Here is a 26,238-nt window from a genome sequence, read left to right on the forward strand (position 1 = left end):
ATTATTGCATCCACCCCTCCTGCTACCTCCACCCCCAAAATCTGAAAACTTCCTGATTTGTGTTCATCAATAATTAAGAGCCCATCAGCAATACTCAGAGGGAGCTTGCATTGCACTTCTGAGCAGCCAGTTAGTAATATACGGTGGAGAGATCCTCTTTTTCAAATCCCAGGGCTCCAGGCCATGCAATGCTAGTATTGCATTTTCAATTAGCTTCTGAGTGAATGCTTGGCATATGTAGAAGTGAGCTGGTGCACAATTAGCTTATTGTTCCTTTCAGCTTTCTGCTGAGAGGATCTGAAGGACTGCTGAAGAGAGGGGAGAGAGGGGAAAAAAATAAAATAGCCAAGCCTGTGTCATCTCTGTGGATGTGGAATAAGGGAGTTGCTCGATTCCCGCAGATTCCCGTGCTAAGTCGGGAGTTACAGCTGTTCCTGCGGAGCACTCAGCCTGGCTGTGGAGAGAGCGCCCAGGGAGAGGTGCAGACCCAGACTCAAGCTCCAGGCTCTTCTCTCATCTGACTCACCTCAGCATCACGATGGAGCCCAACAGCCCCAAAAAAATACAGTTTGCTGTGCCCCTGTTTCAGAGTCAAATAGATCCTGAGGCAGCTGAGCAGGTAAGGAAGATGAGTTTCTTTTGCTGTTTTGAGGGAATGAGATAGGATCAGGTAATATTTGTGGCCTAAATGCTTTCCTAACTTACATTAGTGAAACCGTAGATTAAATGCTCTGGATATAGCGATGTCTGGATATACCTTAAGAGGGAGAAGGATATGTCCTCTAGCCAGATTCAGGCTTCTTTACCTTGGGTAGGTTTATTCAGTACATATTTGCTGTGCCTTTTCTGTAACTGCATTTGTACCCTAATACATACACCTTATATGAATACATATTCTCAAGAAATCAACTCAAGTATATTATTTGCATGTAAAGCAAAATATAAGGCTGATAACAGGTACCAAATGGAAATACTGGGCAGAAGACAGTCTATTTACCCTTCATTTTAACACAAGAAAATACAATTATGTTTTGGAAAGTAGTCATCACTTCAGTTACTTCCTGTATTTCCCATGATTTTTATACAGCCTTCTTTCTGCCATTTTTACAGTGTTTTTACATGTTTGAAAAATACATACATATAGAAATATGCCTGACTTATGTCCACACTGGAATTATGTGTGTGCTATTGTAAGTTTTGACTCACTCCCAAAACATACCCATACCTATAATATATATAGCAATACAGATGTCTAAGGAGGAAAAGATATCTATTACTGTGTACAGATATGCGTAGATGTGCATAAAAAAGGTTACAGGAATCTTGTGAGAAAAGCTGGATAAATCATAATTAGGTGACCTATTATATTTCTCCCAGTGCAAGTCCTTCTCAACATTTGCTTCTATTTGGGTAAGTCTACTTTTAGATGATAGCAGGGGAATATTATAACCTTGACGGTTGTGTACCCTTAGCTATGGAAGTATTTGCAACTTTAGGACAGGTATCTGGTTTCCTGAATATTCTGATGTCATGTCTCTTAAAAGGCCAGAATATGATGAGTTGTGAGTGACCACTGAATGCAGAAATACTAGAAGGGTGCAGAAGAGAATTGCTGCGGGTCTTCGTTTTGTCCTTAGGTACTTCTGAGCTGCAAGATGTCTGTACCTGATAGAACAGTTCTGCAATGAATTCAAGCAGAATGTGTTCTGGTATTTTTCTTAAATCTGTGGGAATCATAGGATTAGGATTTCCTGGAATTCCCATGGCTTTTGAAATGCTGCATGGTATTTGTGGGCAGTTGGGTTTTTTTTGTGTTGTGAGTTAAATTCCAAGTGCTATACAGTTTCACTGTGGGTGTGTGTTGAAATTAAAGTTGTAAATTCTGCTGTCAGCTACAATTACACTAATCTGGAATAAACCCATTAACCCTGATGATGTAATTTTCCATTTACACCTCTGAAAGCAAAATTTGAACCCAGTTAAATACAGATGTTGGCTCAGCAAGTGAAAAAGAACAAACACACTGACATTGAGGCTTTCTGTCAGAATGGTTTCTAGCTTAACTACTCTTGGTCCCTCTCTTAAATTCAATAGAATATCAAGCCCAGAGGCTTTAGTGAAGCAACACAAAGCTTTCAATGCAAATGTGTGCATTATAGGAGGATAGGCCAATACCATGCAGTTCAGCCACTGTTAATGGAACAAGAGTAGTTACCCAGATAAACTCTGAATAAGAAGAATTGCGTACAATTCGGGTTTATATGTTGGTATATGAAGATCTGTTGTATAGTGCTTTTAGGAAACATTCTTTTGAATTGAAGATTTTTTAGCTACAGAGCAGTAGGAACACCACTTGCCACAGTCTAGAAGCACAGAATCATTGGATGGCGTACCTGCAATATCAACTCTGAAGTGTACTTACAACATATTATTGTTACTTGTGAGACCTATGATAGTATTAGGCATTTGCACATACAAGCTCACAAAGTACTGCAATCCTCTTCTTGAATCAAAGCTAAATATCAATATTTTAAGATATGACTGGTATTTGTCAGCAATCTGTCCGAAAAACTAAATTAAATTGATTGCAAATCTTAAAAGTACTTTGGAAAGGTCTCCCCATGCTTTTGCTCTCCCTGTACAAGCAGCAGCATGACTCTGATCACTGTCAGACCAGATGAGCAGCCAGTAAGACCTTGAAGTGCTGGTGTTCTTTAAGTAGTTTGGTTTTTTAAACTTTGCCTGGTCTATACTCAGAATGACACTAGAAGAAATTTTTGCTTTGCTTTGCTTTCTGTGTGGGGCAGTTTAAGGACCCTAATGACTCTCCTTGGTTTATACCTGTTACAGATCAGGAAAAGAAGGCCTACGCCGGCATCCCTTGTCATCATGAATGAACACATGCCTCCAGGTAAGTGCCAACATACCTTCTAAACCACTGCACTTGTATAAACAAGATTGTCTGAAAACCGGTTTTATTAACTACGTGATTTTTAAAATCCAGCGTTAATTTCATAGCTCTAAATATCAAATAAGGGATCTTAGAACTTTGGAGTAAATCCCATGAACAGATGTAATTCTTGGTCTTCAGATAATGCCAATAATTTCACAGTTTTATCCTCTATGTAAATCTTTTGTTATACATACGAAGAGAATTAATATGATCCAGATCCAGCACTTCCATCCACAAATATATTCTTTCCCTGAGTGGATACCTATGAAGTCCAAGCTCTAGAGACCCCAGGGTGGTTTCAGGGTTAATTCAACCAAGGGAATTGCTTCTACTAAACAGGTTCTTTTCTAGTTTTCTGATGAAACATGTAATTTGTGTTTTCATTATTCTTTTTCAACTGTGAATACACTATTTTCATCCAAGACTCCCCCCAGAAGATTTTCTGTGGGATGGGATGATTTGAGGTTGCAACATAGTTTGTCACATAAATGTGATTTCAGAAAGATTCTTTAATAAGCTCTTTAGGGAGTATTATAAGCAAAAAAAGCTCTGCAAAAATGGATTGCAGGAAAAAATCCTCGACATATAATCCCTTTGAAAAACAGTACCTACTTTATATCAAACTTTTCCTTTGTAGTGCTCTGCAACATTTTTTCCCTGCCTTCTCTCATAATCATCTGAATCCCCTTTAAAAGCAGTTCAGGCATTTTCTCACCAATGTGTCTCTAAGGTCAGTACCGTGTGCACTGGCACTTCCATGAAACAAAACCATCCTAGCTCTTTCATGATCTCTACTTGCTGCACTGTGCTGCTGGTCCCCACGTCTGATCAACATCACCAGTAGCTGAAGTTGCTCCGAAATGTACAGAAAGAAACATTTAGAAAGCACTGCTCTTGGAGCTGAGGTCATTGCAGCTCAGCACAGAGATTAGCTAAGGTCAAGCATGTCATATGGCTAAGGTCACTGACAGTGACCCATGTAACACCAATCCCAGTTTAGCAAGTAGCTTTCTGGCCTGAATTTCATCCAGTTCAGCTGTCAGTAATGGTGCATGAAATATCTGCCTTAGTCTGACTTTCCTTACCTTAATGGGATCTGCAGCATCTGTGTTGCTAGGACTTAATTTAAAGCAAATTCACCTTGACTGTTAATCTCTTTTGCAATTCACTTTGTACACTTTGTACTGTCATATTTCCTTTTATAAACAGATATTTGGTACAATACCAGATCAAAACCAAACAGAGAATAAGAACTCTTTAATTTACAGGAAATTTTACTGTAAACAAAGTGGTGCAGGTCTGTTATCACCTTTCCTGCAATGTTCATAATGAATCTTTAAATAAATCATTTCTATTATGAGTCAGGATTGCTGCAAGTTTCAGTCAACTTCCATATAATCCCAAGAGTTAGTATTTGTCTTCACTTATTTATTTTATTTGTTTAGGTATTATCACTCTTTCTTGATATCGTGAACTGATATTAATGAAATTATTCTTTGGTTAAATTACAATCTTGTCTTGTTCATAAATTTTATATAAGCTCAGATAAAAATAAAATCTTTAAAAGCAGCTTCATTTTCCTGCACCTCACCATGTGGTTCATGCATGAGCATCTGCATGCATATATCCATATGGTGTACATGGTATGGGCAAGTGTTTTGAACAAGGTGTGTGCATGTAGCTGTGTAACCTGCTGGACATAAGGACTGTAAAGCCAGGTTGGAAAGGCAGACAATAGCTTTACAATGCTAATACTTAAACAAATCCATATGGTCTTGATCTTGCAAGGTGCTCTGCAACTTCTGAAATTATTGTATATCTTCAGCTTTCAGAGACAGCTAGTCCTAGGGGCTCTTGACACATTGCTGACTAAGCACCAAAATGCTGATCAGTTATTGGATTTTGAATACTATTCAGTGGGATGCTGAATATAATTTCTCTCAAAAAATAGTAAATTCATCAGTGCCCATGGTTGCAGTCAATAATAAAAGTAAGGGTGCTAGCTTGACACTCCAGAAAATTGCTTTAGAAGTGTGATTCCCTAGATCAACGGGGAAATGGAGCAGCAGATAATTCCAGTGATAAGCCACCTTTTAAATTAGAGCTGGGCTAAACCAGAATCTTGTCTTTTGAATTTTACCCACTGGAGTACTCCACTTCCTGCATTAGGAGCAAACAGCTCGTGAAGCATATGCTTCCAAGAGTTTGAAATACGTGTCCTAATGCAATTCTAAATGTTTGGATGCCTCTGCAAAGTTTACTTAAATTATCTAAACTTCTTTTATTTTGAAAAACAGAGACAGGCGTTTTTCTAAGGATCGGACTTTTCTATAGCCTTCTGTTACAGCTGCTTCTGATTGCAGCAGGAAAAAAGGCAGCATTTTTGTTGTATTCTGGTGCTCTGGATGCAGACCAGTCCGGAAACCAGAAGGCAGTAAAATGTGTTTGGACATTTCAGAAGTTCATAATAAATTCAGTTAGAGTTTTGCTGTACAAAGATCTGAAAGCTGTTTTCTACTAAGGCTTATCATCCATCCCTGATATCTGCTACGGTTTTGACAGGAATATGTCTTCACTGATTTAGGTCAGGTCAATTGTGCTATAAAGTGAAGATGGAATATCTACTGAGGCTAAGTAATTTTAAACCGATGACAGCTACTCAAAAACTGTAAGAGTCTGCTTGGCTTCCTTGCTCCCAAGGAGACAGTGTTAGACCACACAATGATTTAAAGACAGGTGATAGATGTGACTGCAGGAGCTAATATCCAGTTTGTATCATCATTGGCTGTTGCATTTTCTCATGTTCACTCTGGTGAGCATCAAGTATAATTGCAATCAATGTCAACAAAAGAGAAATGTGAATTTCAGCAGCAACAGCAATTGCAATGGACAAAATGAACTTGTGGAGCAACATAGCTATGAATAAACCCTTAAGTCTTTCTGTAAGTGCTCTGTAAGGTGCTCTTTGATGGGTTATGTCACATTTGAGCAGAGAAACTAGCACTAGCAAACTCAAGTTATGAAGCGGCTTAAATCTATTGTGCTTCAGTTGCCATCAATGGAGCTATATTTTCTGAGTATCTGATGTTTGATTGCATAATATCTAATCAGTTTTACTTTGTTTGAAATTACAAGACCCTTTTACTATCTGTGAGGGCAAAGACAAGTTTTAGGTGACATATCTACAAAAATGTGCAGCATCTCATCCTGTGCAGGATGCTGCATGGGTTACTGGGGTAACCATTTGTATCCTGCTATAGCCACAGTTGCTCTATGTCCATCTTTTATAAAAGGAACTTACGCACGTGCTTAGTTTTAAAGACATATTAGCTATTGTGCTGCACAAGAGTTTAACCTAACACTTGTTAAAGCTCTCCTGCTTCCTATTTCTCTTGCAACATCATTGGAGCCAACAGAAACTGAATATCACCATACCCTAACAGCAACCTTTTCTGTATACAGACAACCTCCTGTCTCCTTACCACGCATAGCAGAATGTATATGGAAATCAATTCCTATTATCTGAAATAAAAGTCTGGCCATGCTTTAAACTAGCAGAATATCATACTGCAATGGCTCAAGGAAAAGCTGGTAGCAAAGTAGAGAAGTGATAGCTGAGGGAGGAAAGCCTGTCAGACCACAACTCAGGTTTAATGCAATTAAGGCTTGCTGTGATCAGAAAACAATGCCAGTGTTCCTGTACAGACTGGCTTTGTCACAGAGCCAACACAACATCAAACAGTCAGGCTGGCAAAGGCTGTTCAACTTGTGTCAAAATGTACATCCTTCTTAAAGCATTATGATATGGGTAAACATTAGGACAAACTTCTGAGTTTCTGAATTTTCTATGTATTAACTTTTCTCAGCTCCCCTTTCTGCTCTGTTGCCTGTTTTGACTTCCTTGCTTGTAATGTAAATGTTACTCAGTGTTTGGAAATAAGAAAAACATAGCAATGTGTTTTGGTAACTCCTCTCCAGAGCTGCGTTTTTGTGTTTTGCAAATCTCATTTCAAGGCTGAAAGGGTATCTTATCACTGCAAAAGCAATCTAAAACATATTCCAAGTACAACTCAGTATATCTGAGGTTACTAAAGGCTGGAAATCATAACTTGAAGAAAAGCAAGCTGTGCCTGTCTCCAAAGAACATGCTTGCAGCTTCTCTTTGGTCATTAGCAGTTTTTGTTTCTTGTTCCTAGCTGATTTTCCATTATCCAGAAAGGGATTCATGCCTTTCAGCTTACTGCCATTTCCCCAGAGCTCTGCTGGGATGCCTCAGGAGCAGCCTCTGTATTCAGTGCAGTAGCAAACACACAGCCAGATTGGTGGCAGGAGGAAAAACGGTCTTTACACCTGTGTGAATTCCATGACAACACAAAGCAGTTGAGGTTTTTTTATGCTGAATTGGTTCTAGACACTCACGGACTTTCCCTGCACAATAAATCTCATTACCACATAGAGATGAGCTTTCCTGGTGATGCAAACTGTACCAGTGCCACAACCTTGAGGGGATAAATGCAATATGTTCTGCCCAATGTTAATGTTTGTGACTAATGTTAGTTAGATGATGCTTTTAGATGAACGAATATGTTTGGTTTACAACTAGTGGTCACATTTTTTTGTCCCAAGACAAAATAAAGTGAGATCAAAAAAGACTAAGTAGGAGGCAGCTGGTTTGGGGCATTGTCAAGCAGTTCTGTTATACTTTCTCAGGGAAAAATCACATTGAAACTTGAATCAGTGGATAACTCTTGGTCTCAGAGTTCATGAAAAATGATATGTTTTTCAAAAGCTTGAGATTCTGGTAGGACATACTGCTTACTTTGGGTAAAGAACTAGAGAGGGAGTAAGCTAAATAGCAGCTGTTTTAAATTGCAAATTTAGTCTTCTAATGTGGTAGTAAAGCATTCAGTAAAGCAGTACAGCAGTACAAAATGTGCCATTAACTGTATCTTTTTTTCAAACCAGTTGGCCTTTCTATATGCTAAATGTGTATAACATTTAAGTATACTGTCTCTTTTTATATCTTTCTAGGAGTTTGTGGAGGTATGGCAATAAGCAATGAAAAACATTTGTGTCCCCCCATAGCAGAGGACCAGTGTAGCTCAGTGTGTGTTACCAATGGCACCAAGATGTTCAGAGATCAGGCACTACTTGTCAGGGTGATAAGGACCTTCATGTTCTTTCAGCCTGTGCTGGAAAGGACTGTCTGACATAGTGAAACAATGAAGTATATAAAACAAACATTGCATAAAACCTGACAGGTGATAGGGATTCCAGAACAGAGATCAAAATGTCTGTGCTTGAAAATATCCTGCTGTTCGTAGGCTGATGTGTGACTGCAAATATTCAGTAGCAAACTACATTCCTTTTCCTTACCTATATACATTAGTCTCAGGGTTACTCCGAATTTACTCTGCAGTTCAGGCCCACAGAAGTCCTAGGGATAAGCCACAGTGTAAGTTCCTCACACATATGCAGTACAAGTACAGACACTGTGAAAACAAAAAGAAAAGTTCAAGGACTTTAAAAAAAGAAAAGAAGAAAAGAAAAGAAAAGAAAAGAAAAGAAAAGAAAAGAAAAGAAAAGAAAAGAAAAGAAAAGAAAAGAAAAGAAAAGAAAAGAAAAGAAAAGAAAAGAAAAGAAAAGAAAAGAAAAGAAAAGAAAAGAAAAGAAAAGAAAAGAAAAGAAAAGAAAAGAAAAGAAAAGAAAAGAAAAGAAAAGACTCAGGAAACTATGCTTGACCTCCTGTTAATGCAGTCCAGAAGCTCATAGGTTCCAAAAAGAAACAATAAATTAAAAAAGGCTTTCCTTAGTGTCATTCATGAAAATGCTCCATTTCATTAAAATTCTGCATTTTAATGAGAGTGTGAGGGTTTTATATGTCACTGTCATCACCTGCCAACAGAGCTGTCATGATCCCTGCAGTACAGTAAGGACAGCAGGCCAGAGGATGACACTTGAGCTGGTTGGGATGCACCAGGCACTGCTGTGCCTAAACTGAAGTTTATCACTAAAGCAGCCATCTATATTTTTGCTATTTTTAAGGTCATGAATGCATTAATTCACAAATAGAATAATTCCCTGAGAATATTTTAGTCATTGTGTACACCACATAGTGTGAAACAGTAGGAAACACATAGTATTTAATATAGTGCCCAAATAGAGTCTGGTCTGTCACCCTAGTCAGTAAGCAGTGCTTTTACAAGGAGAAGGATCTGACAGCTACTCAAACAAAGTCAGAACAAAAAGGTGTAGTGCATGTTCTGGTCAAAATTAACTTATTTTGTGTATTTTTTTGTGTGTTTAATTTTATCCATGCTTTCTTCATTTTCAGTGTTTATTGATGACTGCACAGGTACAATTTACATGACACAAAGCCTGAAGGAACTTGGTTGCTTGTACTAGTTGGCTGAAGTGAGTAAATTTAGTCAAAACTAGAATGAGTCGCTCTCATTCACTGGAGCCCAACATCCCTCTGTAAGACAGGGCAGAATAGGATGCAAACACTGCCTGAAAAAGCTCTGTTGGGTGGAAATAAAGATTGGATATTCACAACTACGACTCAGATTTCTGCCTAATTCAGAGAAGTGGTGCAACTGAGAGGACATGAAGCCAAAAACCCAGAAGTCTTACTCACTCCCAGTATGAGTGGAATTGCATTAATCCATTTCTCTCATTCCAGTCTTAAATCCCCAGTGGATGAATTGACATGCTTTTTCATTTATCAGCGCAGCTAAGCTCCTGATGTGTACCATGACTTAACTTGTTCCTCCTGCTCCCTGCCTCCTGTTGGTTTAGTGTTGGAAGGGTCAACATCTCTGGAACTATCTAAAAGTAAATGAGGTATTTTTAGAGCTGAACCTTGTACTCTGCATCTGTTTCCCTTGTTCCTTATACAAAAGCACCATAGAAACAGCCTTCTTCCACCCCAGGAGATTATTTGCAAATCATTTTTAATATATATGGCTTCGAGTTACAGAACTCCAACTGCTTGATCATTCAGTGTCAGGACTGATAAGCTTTTGGAATGTTTATATTTGCTATCGCTTCCATGCATATAACATGATAACTGTGTCTTGGGTAGGGAATAGCAGCACGCATGGCTGCCTAACCTGGTGAAGAAGTTAGTGGAACAGATTCTAGCTTTATTGCATTCATAAGAATTAACGTTTTGCTAGAGGAGCTCTTAACAGATTTGTACTGTGCCAAATACTTAAGCACCTCATATAGTTTGCTTTGGTGAGAATTCTGAATAAATGATGTTTTCTATGTAAAAAATGAAATGCTTAAGTGTAATAACTACTTCTTATACTCAAAATACTTAAGCTATATTTAATATAGCTATATGAGCAAACAGTCTGGGGGGTTGATGGCATTTTAAAAAAGGTTTGGATCAAAATATGTCGAGTTTAGCCTGTGGCAAACATTTTGTTTGTATCTTGAGTGGGTTTCCTTTTAAATGGTAAGAAATTTCAAAGACTTGGAAATTAAGTCCACTTAAGCACTGTAAGATAAAATATTTTGAATAAAAATGCCCAGTTTGGTTTTTTGAGATTATGTTTAAATCATGCTTCAATAATATGCCAAGACTGATTTTATATTTTTAAAATTTTCTGTTTATATCAGGTAATAAAGTAAACTCCATTAATAAATGTTTCAGACTTTCTGAGGGGGGAAAAAAACCAAACAACACTGGGTTTGTCTGACCTCTGCTATTTAGTACTTAATGCAGCACTCATTTACCGTGACGTGTGCGGAATAAATAGATAATGCAGACAGATGAGAGAGAATCCAGCTTTTAGCACTAACCTCATTATGTTCAGAATATTGGGAAGGGGTTGCACTTAAAGCATCAATCAAAATAGCCCATTTATTGAGCTTTTAGAGACAAAATTTAACTCTTTATATGCTGTAATCAAAGTTAAAACTTCATTTCAAAATACATCAAAGGTGGGAATTTCATGAATCAAGACCTAAAGCTAGCTGAGACTCTAAACAAATTGAAGGTTTCAATCATGAAATGTTTTGCCAGCCACAGAAGGCTGCAGAAATTCAGCAAGAGTGCAGGGAGGTGTAGAGCTTAGCTTTGCTTTCCTGTGAGTCTGAGCTGTCTGTGTCATCAGCTGGTAGAAACAAGATCAGTTGGACCAGTCAAGTCTCTTTTTACAGTAATCAAAGAAGTTCTAGGTTAGAATTAAACTGTATGTCTATTGAAAGGAACTCTGTTTTCTCCTTTTCCCTTTCAAAATGTTATTCCTGCATCTGTATCTAAAATCAATTTGATTATTTTTCTCAAATGGCTTTACTGTAGGTTCAAGAGACTATAATAGCAGCAGAATGAAGCAGAGTAACATGCTTACTCTTTGTTCATGTTTTCCCTGGGATATCTGGCATGCAGACATACCACAGAAAATTGATGTCTTGACATTATTCATCCTGTGGAACCAAACTGCACTTACAGAATTAGCAGTGTTAAGTAGACAAATGTGCATTTTAAAAGTTGTGCTTTTCACATGAGGCCATGTCCTTCATTCTGATGAGACAAGCAGAGAAAGTCATGCTGGGCAGAAAATGAGCTTGAGCAAGTCAGGTGAAAAGTTCAATAAAATAGTGAGATCTATTGCACCCTACAATATGGCTTATCCTAGCACCTAGACATCCCATAGCCTAAACATTTCTGCACTAAGCCTCCCCCGCCCAATGGTTTGTGGTGATAGCATTCCCTACAAGTCTTTCTGAAGTTGCCTGCCATTGCTGTTCTCAGGCAGGGGTAGAGGGCAAAGATTTGGATGAACCTCTCTTGCTCTTTCTTTGACTGGCACCAAGCAGTAGCATCTCTGGGATCAGCTGAAGCACTTGCTCCATCTTTTCCCTGTTAAATTAGGATCTGCAGGACAGCTGCAGAATCAGGGAGCAATTTAACCTAAAAGCCCAGTTGGTCTGAAAGCAACATATTTGTAATTACTAAGTGCTGTTTCATAACCTTTCTTTTTGAAGTGGAAGTGTATTGATGAACTAAAAAGTGATTAGGGAGATAGGAGAGAAAAAAGTATTTTCCCTTTAAAGAATTGTAACTCAGAAGATTTTTGATCCAGACCAACATCAGGTTTTTATTGTCTGTTTTTGAAATACAGTGTAAGTAGTTAGTAGAGCTGTAATTGTTTAAAAGTGCACTTTCAAGCCTCCTAAAACACTGATGCTGGTGTGTGACTTCAGCTTTAATGTGTACAGCATATCCCATAGGAGGGTGTAGAACAGCTTATTCCATGGGAATGACAGCAAGGTGTTTCGGATTGCAACAGTACAGATGGAGATGTATAAAACAAAACCAGAGTCAATTCTCTCTGTCTCTGGTATGTAGTGAGGTTACATAAAACAAAACCAGAGTCAATTCTCTGTCTCTGGTATGTAGTGAGGTTAGTAGAAATTCTGAAAAATGCCTTTGGATATTATGCTGGCTTATTCTGAGCTAACAATGATTGCCCTGGCCTGTTCCAGCCCACCTAGATGTGCTGACACTTTGAAAGCTCAGGAAACCAAAAAATGAATTTATAAAACTGGTATTTGCATCCTGTTTTAGTTAAAAGGGTCCTAAACCCCAAGAAGAACTATTATTAGTAGCTTATGTGATTCATGTGTAAGATGATGCAGATGACATTATTAGTAGCTTACATGATTCATGTGTAAGATGATGCAGATGAGGAGCTTTCTACATGTGCATTCTAACCACAAGTAAGCTGCGAGCAGTTGGCCAGGACTAGCTTTACAACACATTCTTACTGAAGTCCTTGAGGTACTATTCCAAAAGGAAGGAAACTGCTAAGACAGCAATAATAATTACTGGCTAAGGAAGAATTTTATTGTTTTGTGTGTTTTCTTCTCCACTGGCAAATGCCACTTTCCAGAATGTACAACACAACTGTTCAGATATGATATTTTTAATGCCTGTATGAGCTTTAGCATGCTGAGAAACATTTGGCTTTTTTCCTTTTACTTTTGGCTGCTGCTGCTAGTTTTCATTTTAGAGCTTAGAATACTCCTGCAGCTCACAGATGAGAAAGGAACAGCTTCCAGTGATAGCTATTGCAGCTGTAACCCCAATACAAAAGTTGCAATCAGTGGATCAATTCTGAACCATTTTCCATCACAATTGATTTTTGCATATGAAGTTATTAGGAAATGGTTTAAATGTATATCAGAGGATTGGCTAGTACTATATTTCTAGTAACCATGGATTTTACTTCATGATATGTATGATTGCAGTCATATTTAGATCTTCAATCTCTTTAGTATGTCATTTGAACATAGACTGAACCTAAAGCAAGCAAGCAGCTGGAAAGTGGCACACTACTACTGTCCAATACTACAGATGAATTCACAATCCTGGGTAGCTGTCTTTTCAAGGTGCTTAGATTCCTTCTGCATTTGAAAATCCTAAATGAACATGCCAATTCTTTTCACAAACTGATGCATTGTTATGACTGAGTCAATGGACAAAGGAATTGCAAGCTATTCTGGAAGTGTTTGTGTATGAGCTTGGGGAACTTTTGATAAAACAGCAGCAATTATTTGCAAACATTTAGTAGTCTGGCAGTATCTTTTGCTTGGGCACATTATTTTCAGACTCATGTTTCTGCTCTTTGAACCTATTTCTCTGAGTATTTGCTGGCAGTCACTCAACAGCTCGGGCCTTCTTCTAATGTCTCAAAAACCTTCTTTATCTCCACTGCCCTTCTATTTCCTTCACGTAAGTCTTTTCTTTCACTGTCAGGTTTCAGGCCAGGTGAGATTATGCTGCAAATGTGGAAATTGCCCTTAATCCATACAGCAGAGATGCAATCTTTATTGACATCTGCTGTTGTGTCAGAATAGACCCCATGTCAATGTAACCTTATGATGAGGTGAGTTCTCATTCTACACAGCTGGACAAACTTTGAAACACCACATTGTGATTTAGGTCTACTTAGCAGTCCTTACCCTTTGCCTTGTTTCATATCTCTGTGAAAGTCTAATTTTCTAAGGTTTTCTTATAGTTTATTTTTACCCTCCAGCACTGCCTGGGGCACCCAGAAATGATAACTGTCAGGTTCTCTTCTGGCTCATGCCAAAATATCAGTATCACCCTGGTTTATTTACTGCAAAAATAGGGGATTTTTTCTTAAGTGTATTGCAATCTAAATGGGAGATTTTAATCATCCTAAATAGCTGTGCATATATGTAGACAATGTATCTTACTTTGCTCATTTTGAGACCTGAGTTTATCAACAACCTTCCCTATAGACCAAAGATTTTAAATTTCACATCACTAATCACAGCTGTTTTCTTCAGTTTGTCTCATTTGTTTTTACTTATTTGAATGAATTAGTCTGGAATTCCAATGATGTAGTGAATATTGATGTAACTGTCATTACTTAGTTTAGATACAGAGCAAGAGTTTTGACTAAGAGCCAGTTTATGTATGTCTGAAGTTCTTTCCCAGCTGCACTAACACTAGAACTAGTTTATTAAATGAGAAAATTATTTGCCTTTTTACTTTTATTTTTTTCTCCTTTTTTTTTTAGGCCAAACTCATGCTGTATATATAGGCTAAAATCTTGACTTTTAAGTAAATGGCAAAACTTGCTGTTGCTTATGGCCTGATAAAGTCAGCAGTAAATGATTTTTTGTCTTTTACTTCCCTCCAACGTTCTGTTTTGCCTGATTTGTTTTGCTGATGCAGGATTTGCACTTTGCAGTCCACCAGATGTGTTGAACACTTGTAGGACTCATTTTGCCTAGAACACCACTCTGCTCCCCTTAACACCCAGCAGAGCCAGGCACTGGCAAACTCCTCTTTGCCAAGGGTCAGAGCATATCAGGCACCCCAGATTTCTGATTGTGCTTAGCCTTGTCATGCTGGAAACAGAAGGAAGTACTTTGCTGTTAACTAAATGGTATACTTTTGGAATGGGTCTAGGAACGATGGTAGGGTTGGACTCGATGATCTTCGAGGTCTCTTCCAACTCAGTTGATTCTATGATTCTATGAAATTTCAGGGAGCTTTGGAGCAGCATGGAGTCAAACCCTGATCTAGAGCTTCTGTCCACAGTGACACCCTGTGATCCTGCTGGAGGTTCCTCCTGGCTCTGATGCCATGAATCCACACTGGTCAACTGCAAATTGTATGAATAGCTTAGCTCAGAGACAGTCCTGGTAATTTAGCAAGAGCTTTTTGTTTGGTCCAGAAAATGTCTCATCTGAAAGATCAAAAGAAAAAAAAAAAGCAAAACATTTTACTTACCTCATCCCAGTTCCTCTTATTTAGTCAGTTGGTCTTTGGAAGCCATCTCCATTTCTTTCATCAAACAGGAGTTTGTGCTGCGTAGCAAGCAACTAGAAGAAAGCAAGTTCAAGGCTGGCATTGTTTATATTGTGAATTAAAGTCAATCTTTACATTATTTATTCAAACAGAATGTTTACCTCAAGCCTATTTCTCCCTGGATTGATTGCGTTCTCTGGGAAGACCTGCCAGGTCTGTAATGGTCCCCATATCATAGATCCAGGATTTCACATCAGGAGGATCTGTTCCAAGTGCCTCGCTCACCTGACCCTCTCTTTTGTGGATCAGGACTGCAGAACAGGCCTCTTGTGCTATCAGGAAAAGAAACTTTTGCATGGAAGTAATTTTTTCATGGTAGGTTTTTCCATGAAGCCTGTTTTGTGTCCTGTCATTTAAAGCCATGATAGTATCAGAAAAAGCCTCACAGAGCTGGCAGCTGTTGCAAGACTAGAGTCAGGCAGAAGTGCAACACCAAGATGACAGGCAGAACAACTCAGTCCATACTAGTAAGAAGGGAGAATATAAATATATTTTAATTCTCTTCCAAAGTATATTTTGAGGAGCTGTATTCGATTTGTAGAACTTATTCAGAATTTGGTTTATATTAATATTTAGCACATATCTCAGAGAGGGAGAGTGAAAAATTGGAAACAAAATGCTTAGGAGAAGGATGACTGTTGTGCTTGTTGTAATAATTCATAACTACTCTGTGGTAAGGCTGCAGACCTGATTCATCACTCTTATATTCTAGTTTAATGCCAGTGAAATGAAACTGATTTCCATGAGTCTGGCATGAAACTGGAATAACAAGGTGGTGAATCAGGCACTACAATTCCCTTCTGAGATTCATGTGCTGTAAACAAATACATTTAGATTCACATTTGAAGTTTGTAATGTCACTAGTTTCTTCCAAAATAAATTATGGTACCAGAATGCATGTTTTAAAGAAATTTTGATCTCTGTAATTTCTGAAAGGTGGTTTTATTTCATATTCTTATGCAGTTTAAAGTGGGATCTTGGATACTGTCAGTATGGTCAGAGATATAGGTACTGTTTGGATCAGATGCTGTTGTGTGTACTGGGAGAAAAGGGATGATTGTTCTTTTCATTTAGTGGCTGACTTTGAGCACCATTAGGAAGGATTTAGTCTCACAAGGAAGATTGCTGCCCCTACCCTCAGTACTAGTACTGGCTACTTGAATATTGAAGGTGGGGGATACAGAAATATGTAAATATGAATGGACTGATTTACTTGAAAAGAAAATTCTAAGTGCACAAACAGCAGATTCATCCAGCCTGTGGTGTTTTAGTGAAGTATGAAGGGCTGGTTACAGTCAGGAACTAGCTGGGAAAAGCTGCCCTATGGTCTCTGAGCCACAGTGACAAGAGGTCTCTTTTTGACAGTGCTGTCAGTGTAATGTGGGACCTTTCCCATGCTACACACCTTAACTGCAAACCCATGTCTGATAGGATAGCACGCAAATGCCTATGTATATAGCAAATTCCTCTCTCTCCGATGTTTTTATTAATAATTCCTATATAAATCTTGCTATTAGTGCTCCCTAAAGAGCCAAGCAGTAATTTAGATGCTGATTAGTGTGTGAGATGCAGCAAAACCACAATGTATGCTCTCTCTTGTCAGCACTTGACTGAGGAGGGGAGCAGACCTTCCAGCTATGCTTGCCACAGCAGCTGGGATACAGGAGTTTAATGAGGTGTTTTTGCAATGTGAATATTTTCAGAAACACATACTCACTCCAGGAGGGCTTACCAGGACTTTTCTTGTAATTAAATGTAACAACATCTAAACCCAACTCAAGTTTTCATTGATAGATACTGGCAAATAAAAACCAGCAAGCAAAAATCAAATAATTAACTGCCTAAGCATTTTTTACTTTTGTCTTTCTTTTCCTTTTCTTACATCAGTGGTTTAGTAAAAAGTGATGAGATGTTAGCTGATCTGGCAATGTGTAGTTAGAACTCTGGCAAAAGTAAAGCATTAAATATTTTTTGATCTTCCTTGGCCTTCTAGAGAAAAGAAGAAGTAGTGTTGATAGCAGAAAAACCAAATACTATGTCAGCCAATTTCTAAATCAGATTTCAATGAGCTTGTTTTACAAGTACCAATGGCTAATACAGACAGCAGTGTTCAAACACCAGTGAGGAAAGCTGGTAGATTAAAATATATCCTTATTTTACTTGTGGAGAAATTGAAATGTGAAAGTATTGAACACAAATTTTCAGCAAATTTCAGATTTTCCTGCCACTAAATGGCAGGAGAATGAAGTGTTTTGAAAATTATCCAATTCTTTTCTTAAATCCTAAAATTGTGTGAGTCTGTGCCATTTAAATGTGGTCTGCCTTGTTGCACAATTAGCATCCAGCAAGGCTGGAGGCAGAGCTCTGTCCCCACTGCCCAAGCATGCAAGCATTCCCCACCTCCACAGCAGGAAAATAGAGCTGCTCTCCTCTTCATCACAGGAGATGGCTAAGTGGACTCAGGACCAAGAAAATTATTTTCCTTTTCCAGCTCTATGTCATCACTGAACACATTGATCAGAAGTAAACAGTTAGTTAATGTCTTTCATAGCTTCTGAGAGGAAACTTTGCTCATGGGCATAGTATTACTTGGCCATGGAGATATTTCATGAAAACTAGTGAAATGAAATGAAACTGGATGAACTATTTCATAGCATCATCTGATTTGTCTCAGCTTGGGGTACCCTGCACTAGTTTGCATGTGAGAGGCTGGATCCATGCTTCTGTGCATCTATTTTGCTCCCTCCAGTGGCACTGTGTATACAGGGGTGGGGGCAGGATTGTAAGGTGGCTCCAAATTAAATATTGTGCCCCTAAAGTTTGTCATCAGGCTCATTTCTTTTGTATTCAAACTATTCTTGTTTAAATCATTCTTTAACTAAAACCTTTTATAGTTATGCAGCTCATGGGCTATTTTCACTATCTGAGCAATTAAAGACTATTGTGTTTATTAGTTTTAAAGGAAAATTTAGGCACTATGACAAAAACTAACCAATCCAAATCTATTGCCCCGCTGTGATTTTTAACTGAATCTGCTCAGTTTTCCAAGGAAAATTCCAAACTCTAGAAGAAAGTTTCTCCAATAATTACACCAGCCTCTTACTGAGTTTCTTTTGTGTAAAAGCCAGGCTCTCTGGCCTGCTCTGTTTCTCCAGTGCCTGAATGAAACCCTACATAGAAGGCTTTTATTTTCTGTTGTTGAGGGGAAAGCAAGCAGGGTACTTAGCTGGGTGAGATAACCTTTTGTTGGATGAGACCACTGCAGAGCCCATGGGTGATATCAGTGGACAAGTCTTTTAAAATAGGTCACCTCTTGCCCTGCATAGCTGCTCCAAGAGCATTAACTTTATCCAGTTGGAAAAGAAAGGCAGATGAACTTTGATCCTACTCTGAAGTGACCACAAATCTTCCCTCAGCATGGACATGCCATTTAGACAGCATTGGAGATTCATGGAAAAAGAGATCAGCACCACCAAGCATTGTCCTTCCAGCTATAACCAGTCTCCTTCCACTCACTTCTTCTCTGACCTTTGGGGAAGCTCAGCTTATCATATCAGCTTGTCCGGGAAGATTTGCTAATAAATAATCAAAAGAGCTCTCCTAACAAATGCATTTGGGAGACAAATCCCGTGGTGCTTCTTCCACCTATTTCAGCAATATAGCTGGGCCAGGTCTCGCAGCTTTCTCTGCAAGTGGGTGAGATTTTGCCCTGGGTAAAAGCTAAAGCTTAGAGCTCTAATGCTGAAAGGAGTTCCGTGCAGGTAGATGGGCTTTCAAAGTGTCTCTCCTTAAAAAACCAAGTCTTTGTTTTATAAAGTCTGTGTACATATCTGTTCTGATGGAAATATCCTTTAGACTGAAGCCTTCATTGACTATTAAGTTTTCTGAGGACACTGACTAAAGCCTGAAACCCTGTTTATTTTGACAGATGCTATTACAACCTACATGAGCTAAGACTCACACTAGGCTCAAACATTATTCACCCAGCACAAGGGAAAGTGCTGAAATCCATTCTCAGCTCTTCATATGATTTCTATTACACCTCTTTAAACCAAAGCCACAAAAACTGTCAAGAAATTACTGGAGTAATTAGATTCCTGATAGCTAATTAGAGCAGCTGAGAATAAGTTAAACTGGAAAAAAGAGCTATATGTTGAGATCTGGAATACAATACAGCTGTATTGTGTCCTGTGAACAATGTTATGGTCTGTGAGGGAGGAAAATGGAGGATCATTAAAAAGTCTTCTTCCCTTCCAGCCCCAAAAATAAAACAAACCTGTAGGGAGAAGTTATCTACCAAGAACTTGGGTTTTGTTTCATATAAAAGAGAAATAGCTGATAACTTGAATTCACAGTTATCATTCTGTTTATTTTTTGTATTTTTTTTTTTTGTGAGCAGAATCCTGCCTGTACAGTAGTCAATGAGAACTAAAGGATGCTGACAAACCAGGGACTTCATTGTCTTCTGTGTACCAAGTTATGCCACAGTCTGGTATTTTTCTTTTAGATTCTGATTATTCCCTGACTCTTCTCAAGAGGAATTTATGCTCTAAGAGTTCAGTAAAGAAATTCAGATTATAATTACCACAGTCTGATATTTTTCTTTTAGTTTCTGATTACTCCCTGACCCTTTTCAAGAGGAATTTATGCTCTAAGGGTTCAGTAAAGAAATTCAGATTATAATTGTAGATGGATGTGATTTTGGGAGATGCATGGCTTGTTTGACTTACATAGGTGGAAATGTAACTAACCGATGATGTTCTTTCTTACCTTGTACCTTCCATTCTCATCATAAAATGTTATCACAGAGGTTTTCTACATGATCTGTTGCTGTCACTACTGACTGTTGCAGTGAGAGCAGTTTTCTACATGATCTCTTGATGTCACTACTGACTGTTGCAGTGAGAGCATTAATTCCTACTTGCATAGACTCTCACAAGGGCACTTTCTTAGTAAGACTGTTGTAGGAACATACTTTTAGTAATTTATTTAGATTGCTTTCAAAGCATTAGAAGTTACACTGGAAAACTACTATTTGTCTGAGGAAGAATGTTCACACAATTATTAATGTAATCCTTCAGTTAGATCAAGATGGTTCTAAGTATTTTCCCAGGCAGAGAGCTCCTGACTGAGCTCCAGCCCACACTGCACTCCAGCTATGTTCTGTCATCACTAAATTTCCTCTTCTATTGCTGCTACAACCTCACTGTCCCTGTCTCTTATTACTGCCTCACCTACACGTGAGCTCTTCTATCTTCCTTCCATGTCCCCCCCTTCTATTGCTGCTACAACCCCACTGTCCCTGTCTCTCATTACTGCCTCACCTACACATGAGCTCTTCTATCTTCCTTCCATGTCCCACTTGCCTTTCATCTTTTCTTCCTCCTCTACACAAAGAGCTTTTGTTTACTTTTTGTTCTCTGCCTCAGTCTATGGCATTTGGAGGTCTAGACCTCCCTTGTTCCTACTCCATGTCACCTCTCCTTAAAAATCTATACTCTCCATTGAGTCTTATCCATCAAAATGCCTTTCAAAAATAAGCATGCAATGCTCTTTCTGTCCTCATGTCAAAATGTACCATTGTCCAAACTGTATAACCAATCAGCTCTACCTTTCCCTTCATCTCACAACTCACTTGAAACACTTCATTGCTGCTACCTCAAGTTTGTATTCGTCTCTCCTTTATATTAATTTCTGATCTCTGTTTCCTGATTTTAAAAATTGATTATGTGATTTTGTAAGTCATTCTTAAATTTCCATGTTGTCTGATGCTTTTCATTGCCACTATTTCCCTGTAGATATGAATGACTTCTTTAATTCCATAGAGGACCAATTCTTATTCCCAAAGTTTCCCATCATATAAAGGCTTCTGGGTGAAAGGAAAGGCTGAAAATCTTCCAGTTCTGACAGTTTTAATGTCATATCACTCAGAACACTAAATGTGCAAGCCCAAAGGGTTAGAGTAGTGCACATCCTCAGGAACAAGACCTGAAACATTACCAAGCTGCTGATCACAGTTTTTGTTCTGTATGCAAGCCTCGGTTTGGGTTTACAAAATATATTTTTAATCTGGGCAAATTTAGAGTTTCAGGAAGGAATGGGACATAACTGACTTTTCATTGTTCTCTGTTGAAAGTTCCTGGCTTATTCAAATTTCAGCCTCCAAATTAAATCCAGGATCCTGAGCTAAAGAAAATGTCAGATGTTGACTCATTGAAGTCTGTGTCCGTTTGGTATACAACCAATAAGAAAGATTACAAGCACATAAATAATCACCCATTTAGCCAGCCTAACTTCATAGGCCAAAGTGTTTTATGGAGTTGAACAGACACTGCTATACTGAAATAGGCACTGCTATACTTATTTACAGGTAGGGAAGTCAAGGAGGAGATTAGTGACCTTACCAAAGTTCACACAAATGTCAATGGCAGGAAACTGGCCTCCTGATTGTCCTGTCTAATTCTGTATCTGTGGGACCATGCTTTAGTAATCAGCACTGTTTTCAGCTACAGTTTTTAACCTTGAGAATGAGTGATTTGCATGTCTTTCTGCTGGAGCTAATGGGAAATACATACACTGAAAAATCCAGTAAGTCAATTAATGTTTGCAACATGCACAGATACAATAGTAAAGAATGCAATAGAAAACGCAATCTAGCTGCCTGGACTGGCTTGTCCCCTCATACACAGCACACCACAAACTACCAATATCTAGAGAATAAGTCTTATAAAGTGATATTGGCCAGACATAATTCTTCCCTAAGACCTACATTTACAGCTCTGCCAAACCTCGAAGAAAATTACACACTCACATCTGCAAGTGGAAAAATTCACAAGGGGCATTGGTAAACTGGGAGACTGAGGTCTCTGTTTTTAATAGTATTTTATTTTAGCACTCCAAACTACCGTGCATCAGCGATCCTATATGATCTTCATCAAATATTTGGGAAATCATCAGCAGAAGACAGACACTTTCTGGCCATTAACCACATTAAACAACAGTAGGAAAGTAATTTAGCTCACGATAAACTGGTTATGTACCGTGGTTAGGAAGATCCTTGAGCCTCCTCTGCTTCATACAATTTCACTTAGTTGTTCATACAGATTCTCAGAGATGCTTATTCTTATTATTCTTATTAGAAATCTCTAGCTTTACAAATTCTGCCATGCATATAGTCCAAAGCAAATTAAGGCAACAAAAGTAAGAAGTCTGAGGGAAAATTTCAATCCAGTACTGTAAAGAAATTTCCAAGGTTCAAGATTACTCTTTGTTAAGCTTTGTTTTGCCAATTTTTCATAGTACTGCTAGGTGTTCTTCAGTACCGGTATTGGTATATTAATAACTCAACTGAGGTGAGGTTTCTATTATTATTTGAGCACAGTAGAGCCCTTTGTGAGTTTACTGCACACCATTTGGCAACCAAACCTTTTCTGACCACAGAAGAAAGTGCAGCCCCCTGGCAAAGCAGCCCTGGCAGCCCTGCTTGCAAGCACACAGCCCTGCTGCTGGCCCAGCAAAAGGACCTGCTGCTGAAGGCACTCCCTCACTTGCTGTTCTTCATAGAAAAAAAATGGGAGTTCAATGCTTCAGATGCAGTGCTTATGCCTAAATGCTAATCAGGGCCTCTGGTTTTCTGAGACATTGTATGTCTCAGGAAAAAAAAAAGATAAAAGCTGTAAATCAGAAGGTTAATTTTATATTTACAATAGTACTCTAGAGTTCAGGACAGAGTTGCAAGTGTGAGCACTGAGAAACACTTGTGTACTGACTTTTCACTTTCCGTATCTTTTTCTCTAGAAAAAGATGAGAAGAGAACAAACATCTCACAGGCAGAGGTAAGAGAAATATTTTTTTTCAATCTATTTATTGTGAAAATAGGTCTACTGTTAAAACCCTTTTGAAACTCACTGATTCATCCTGGTTAATATTTTTTTTTACATTGTCATGCCATCTTCAGTAACACAGCCTTTGAAGAGCCATTGTTTCCAAACCAGGGCTGTGTAAAGCTATGCTGTGTGTCAGTTCTGCTGACACACAACACAGTGCTGGGAGAGGCAAACTTCCCTCCTGCCTTGCTGCCATACTTTGGCAAAACATGGATACCTGGCCCAACATGACCCTGCCAGCTCACACAATCCCAGCATTGCTTTGGATCTGCAGGTCACTGCTGGTCTACAAAAGTATTGCAAACACCTCTCTACTCTCTCCATTATTTGCCAAGCTTACAGCAGGCAGTGCAGTGATGTTGTTTGTACACGTGTTAAAAACTGGCTCCCCTGATCTAGTTTTCTAACTTCCCCTTGCATGGTTCCTGCAATTCCCTGATCACTTTCTCCTTCAGCCATTGCTCAGGACAGCAGGCAGAACTTTAAATAGCAGCAGGAGGTATTGATTGGTTCGAATTTGGACTCAAATACAAACTTAAAAATATTTACTGGAGTGAGGATCAACAACCCATCCCACAGTGTTTATAAATAGCTTTCTCTTTCCAAAGAAGGCAATATTTTATTTATAAATGTTATTATTCCATCCATTGAGATAAGGTAAGGTAATAGGTTTGGCCATACTTGTGTGAAAGTGGTTCTCTTAGGAGCTGTAGCAAATGTTCCATGAAGAAATAGATCTGATCAAAATTCACAGACTATATACTAGGCATTTTTAGCAAATATTTGAGAAAAGACAACATCAAATACAACTAGAAATTGATTAGATGAGGAAAAACACTTGCCCACGCACAGCTTTTCCTTAACCTTTTTGTTAGGAATGTGATATGGTGCTTATGACTTCCAAAGCTAGCTGTGGGTGTAACCTTATGTAGCTTTTTTGTCCTTGGTATATAGACATATTTCATGTTGGTGTAATACAGACACCAGTTTAGCTGCTTTCACTCTACAAAAGCTGCTCTGCTTTAGCACTGAATGTATTCCAGTTAGTTTTTGCTAACTGAACATTGGTATAATTACGGTACTATTACTCTATGTGTAATTTTGATGCCATTATTTTGGAATCATTTATCTTTTGTGCATAGATGTGATTTTGATGCCATAAAAAGTTTAACTGTCTAAATATAATACTCAAATCAGGCCCAGTTAAAAGCTGAGTGATTGGCTGATGAAGTGATTATTTTAGGTATAATAGAACATGCTGAAAAAGTACAGGGGGAGGGATTTCCTCTTACTTATGTTAAAAAGTATATATTAATATACATACATGTACATATAATCACCAATTACATATAATCACTGATTATTCTATGTACTGTATATATTAATATACATACCTGTACGTATAATCACTGATTACACTGTATTTAGTTGGAGTATTGGTTAATGTAAATCTTGCAACTATTTTAATATTGTTTACATATTTTAATATATATAAACATTTATTTGCCTTATGAGAATCAGTTACATAGCCTGTTAAAAGCACAGGCTATCCTAATGTTATGTTTAACAATATTTTTTAGAGTGAAGGGTAATTTTAAGTAATATTGGGTCTTTCTTGCCTGGGAGCCTTAAAGGTTGTCCAATAAACATATGTTTTTGTCTATCTAATGGAGTTTTCCCTATACACATGAAAGCCCAGGAGCTGGCACCAGATATACATGATATTGTTTTCTTAGAAACTCCTCAAATCGGGGTGTGCATCCGCTGAAAGCAGCTGTAGGGCAAGACCTGGAGCTGCCATGACCAGAAAACTCTCCCTCATACACACTCTTACTGCCTCTCTCTGTGTTTTGTCCCTCCCAGTCCCAGACCGCGTCCCCCAAGCAGAGGAAGCAGAGCGTCTTCACCCCACCTGCCCTCAAAGGTACAGTCCAGGTCCTGCCTCTGACCCTTGCGCCGTGGCTTGGTGCCTTCTCTCTCAGATGAAAAATGTGGGTGTGAGAGATGGCTGCACCTGAGAGTCCCACAGCTGTGGAAGGCTCATGCTCAGCCATCGCTGTCTTCAGACTTTGGAGTCTGGCGTTGACCACCTGCCTGATGCTGCCCATCAGAATCTTGCACGGAATCTTGCTGCAGTGGGAAATATATGTGTTGAAAATAGATTTCAAGAAATGCTTTGATACTTTTATTGGTTTGATATTACCGATAATTCAGTGCCAAACTTTGAAGAGAGCTCCTTGAATACATAAATTCTACTAGTGCTGGCCCCATAGAGCTCTCTGTTCTTATTTAAACCATTCCCTCATATTCTGCCTCCCAGACAGCTGTGAAAAGAATAGCCAGACTGTGGGCTGGGTATCTGATTGTAGGAAGTGTGAAGACTTTCTTGGGAAGATAAGGAAAAATGAGAAATCTTGGTAAAGTTTTCAAGGGCTTATATGCTTTACAGGAATATGTGTTAAAGCAGCAGGAATATCAGCTGGGATCAGAACAGTTAGATTTAGACCTTGCTTCTCAAATAACTCTGAACAGAGTTTGACTTCATGGTGCTTGCAGTGAAGCAAGATCTATAGTGATTCACCAGCACTTCTGACTGATAGTTGTCAGAGCAGGATTATTTCCAAACTGCAGACCAAATGCTATCCTGTCAGGTGTCTCTTGACACATAATGAATACACAAATTTCCATTTGTCTGCTTAACACAATTTATTACCTGGCAAAAATGGTGGGATATCTGATCTGTTGTGTGAAATACTGCTGCTGTCATTAGGTATTTTACCATATCAGCCAGTTGTACATATCTCATTCTGTAGCTTCAGTTCTCTAGTACTTGTCTTAGCTACAGTTAAAATATCACTCAGGTGTCACACAACACTTACTATTTGTCAAAATGTGCTAAACTTTGTGTTCTGGATATTAGAAATTATCTTGTTACAGGCAATTATAATAATTTTTGTGGAAGGATAAAGCTTTGCATGGATAGCAATAATACTTACTGATCTCACTACTACATAATTTTGTGTACAAGCCCAAACTGAATA

General features: G+C 38.5%; 1 protein-coding gene across 1 annotated transcript; it reads left to right on the top strand.

Annotated features, from left to right (window-relative positions):
• Window positions 1-538: 538 nt before the first annotated feature.
• Window positions 539-25,183, top strand: LOC103811284 (protein phosphatase 1 regulatory subunit 1C-like). Its single transcript, XM_009084248.1, has 4 exons — window positions 539-619; window positions 2,851-2,911; window positions 23,109-23,146; window positions 25,067-25,183. Exons 1-4 carry the CDS (start codon window positions 539-541, stop codon window positions 25,181-25,183), a joined length of 297 nt encoding a protein of 98 aa, XP_009082496.1.
• The last annotated feature ends 1,055 nt before the right edge of the window (window positions 25,184-26,238 follow it).

The sequence above is a fragment of the Acanthisitta chloris genome, unplaced genomic scaffold (assembly GCF_000695815.1).
Source record: "Acanthisitta chloris isolate BGI_N310 unplaced genomic scaffold, ASM69581v1 scaffold18071, whole genome shotgun sequence".
NCBI lineage: Eukaryota > Metazoa > Chordata > Aves > Passeriformes > Acanthisittidae > Acanthisitta > Acanthisitta chloris.

What these genes read in the sequence shown, in the direction of transcription:
- LOC103811284 (XM_009084248.1), top strand. Translation starts at nt 539, where the DNA reads ATGGAGCCCAACAGCCCCAAAAAAATACAGTTTGCTGTGCCCCTGTTT. An exon ending in ATCCTGAGGCAGCTGAGCAG is followed by an intron (nt 620 to 2,850) that starts GTAAGGAAGATG and finishes TACCTGTTACAG; the next exon opens with ATCAGGAAAAGAAGGCCTAC. An exon ending in CAAACATCTCACAGGCAGAG is followed by an intron (nt 23,147 to 25,066) that starts GTAAGAGAAATA and finishes TCCCAGTCCCAG; the next exon opens with ACCGCGTCCCCCAAGCAGAG.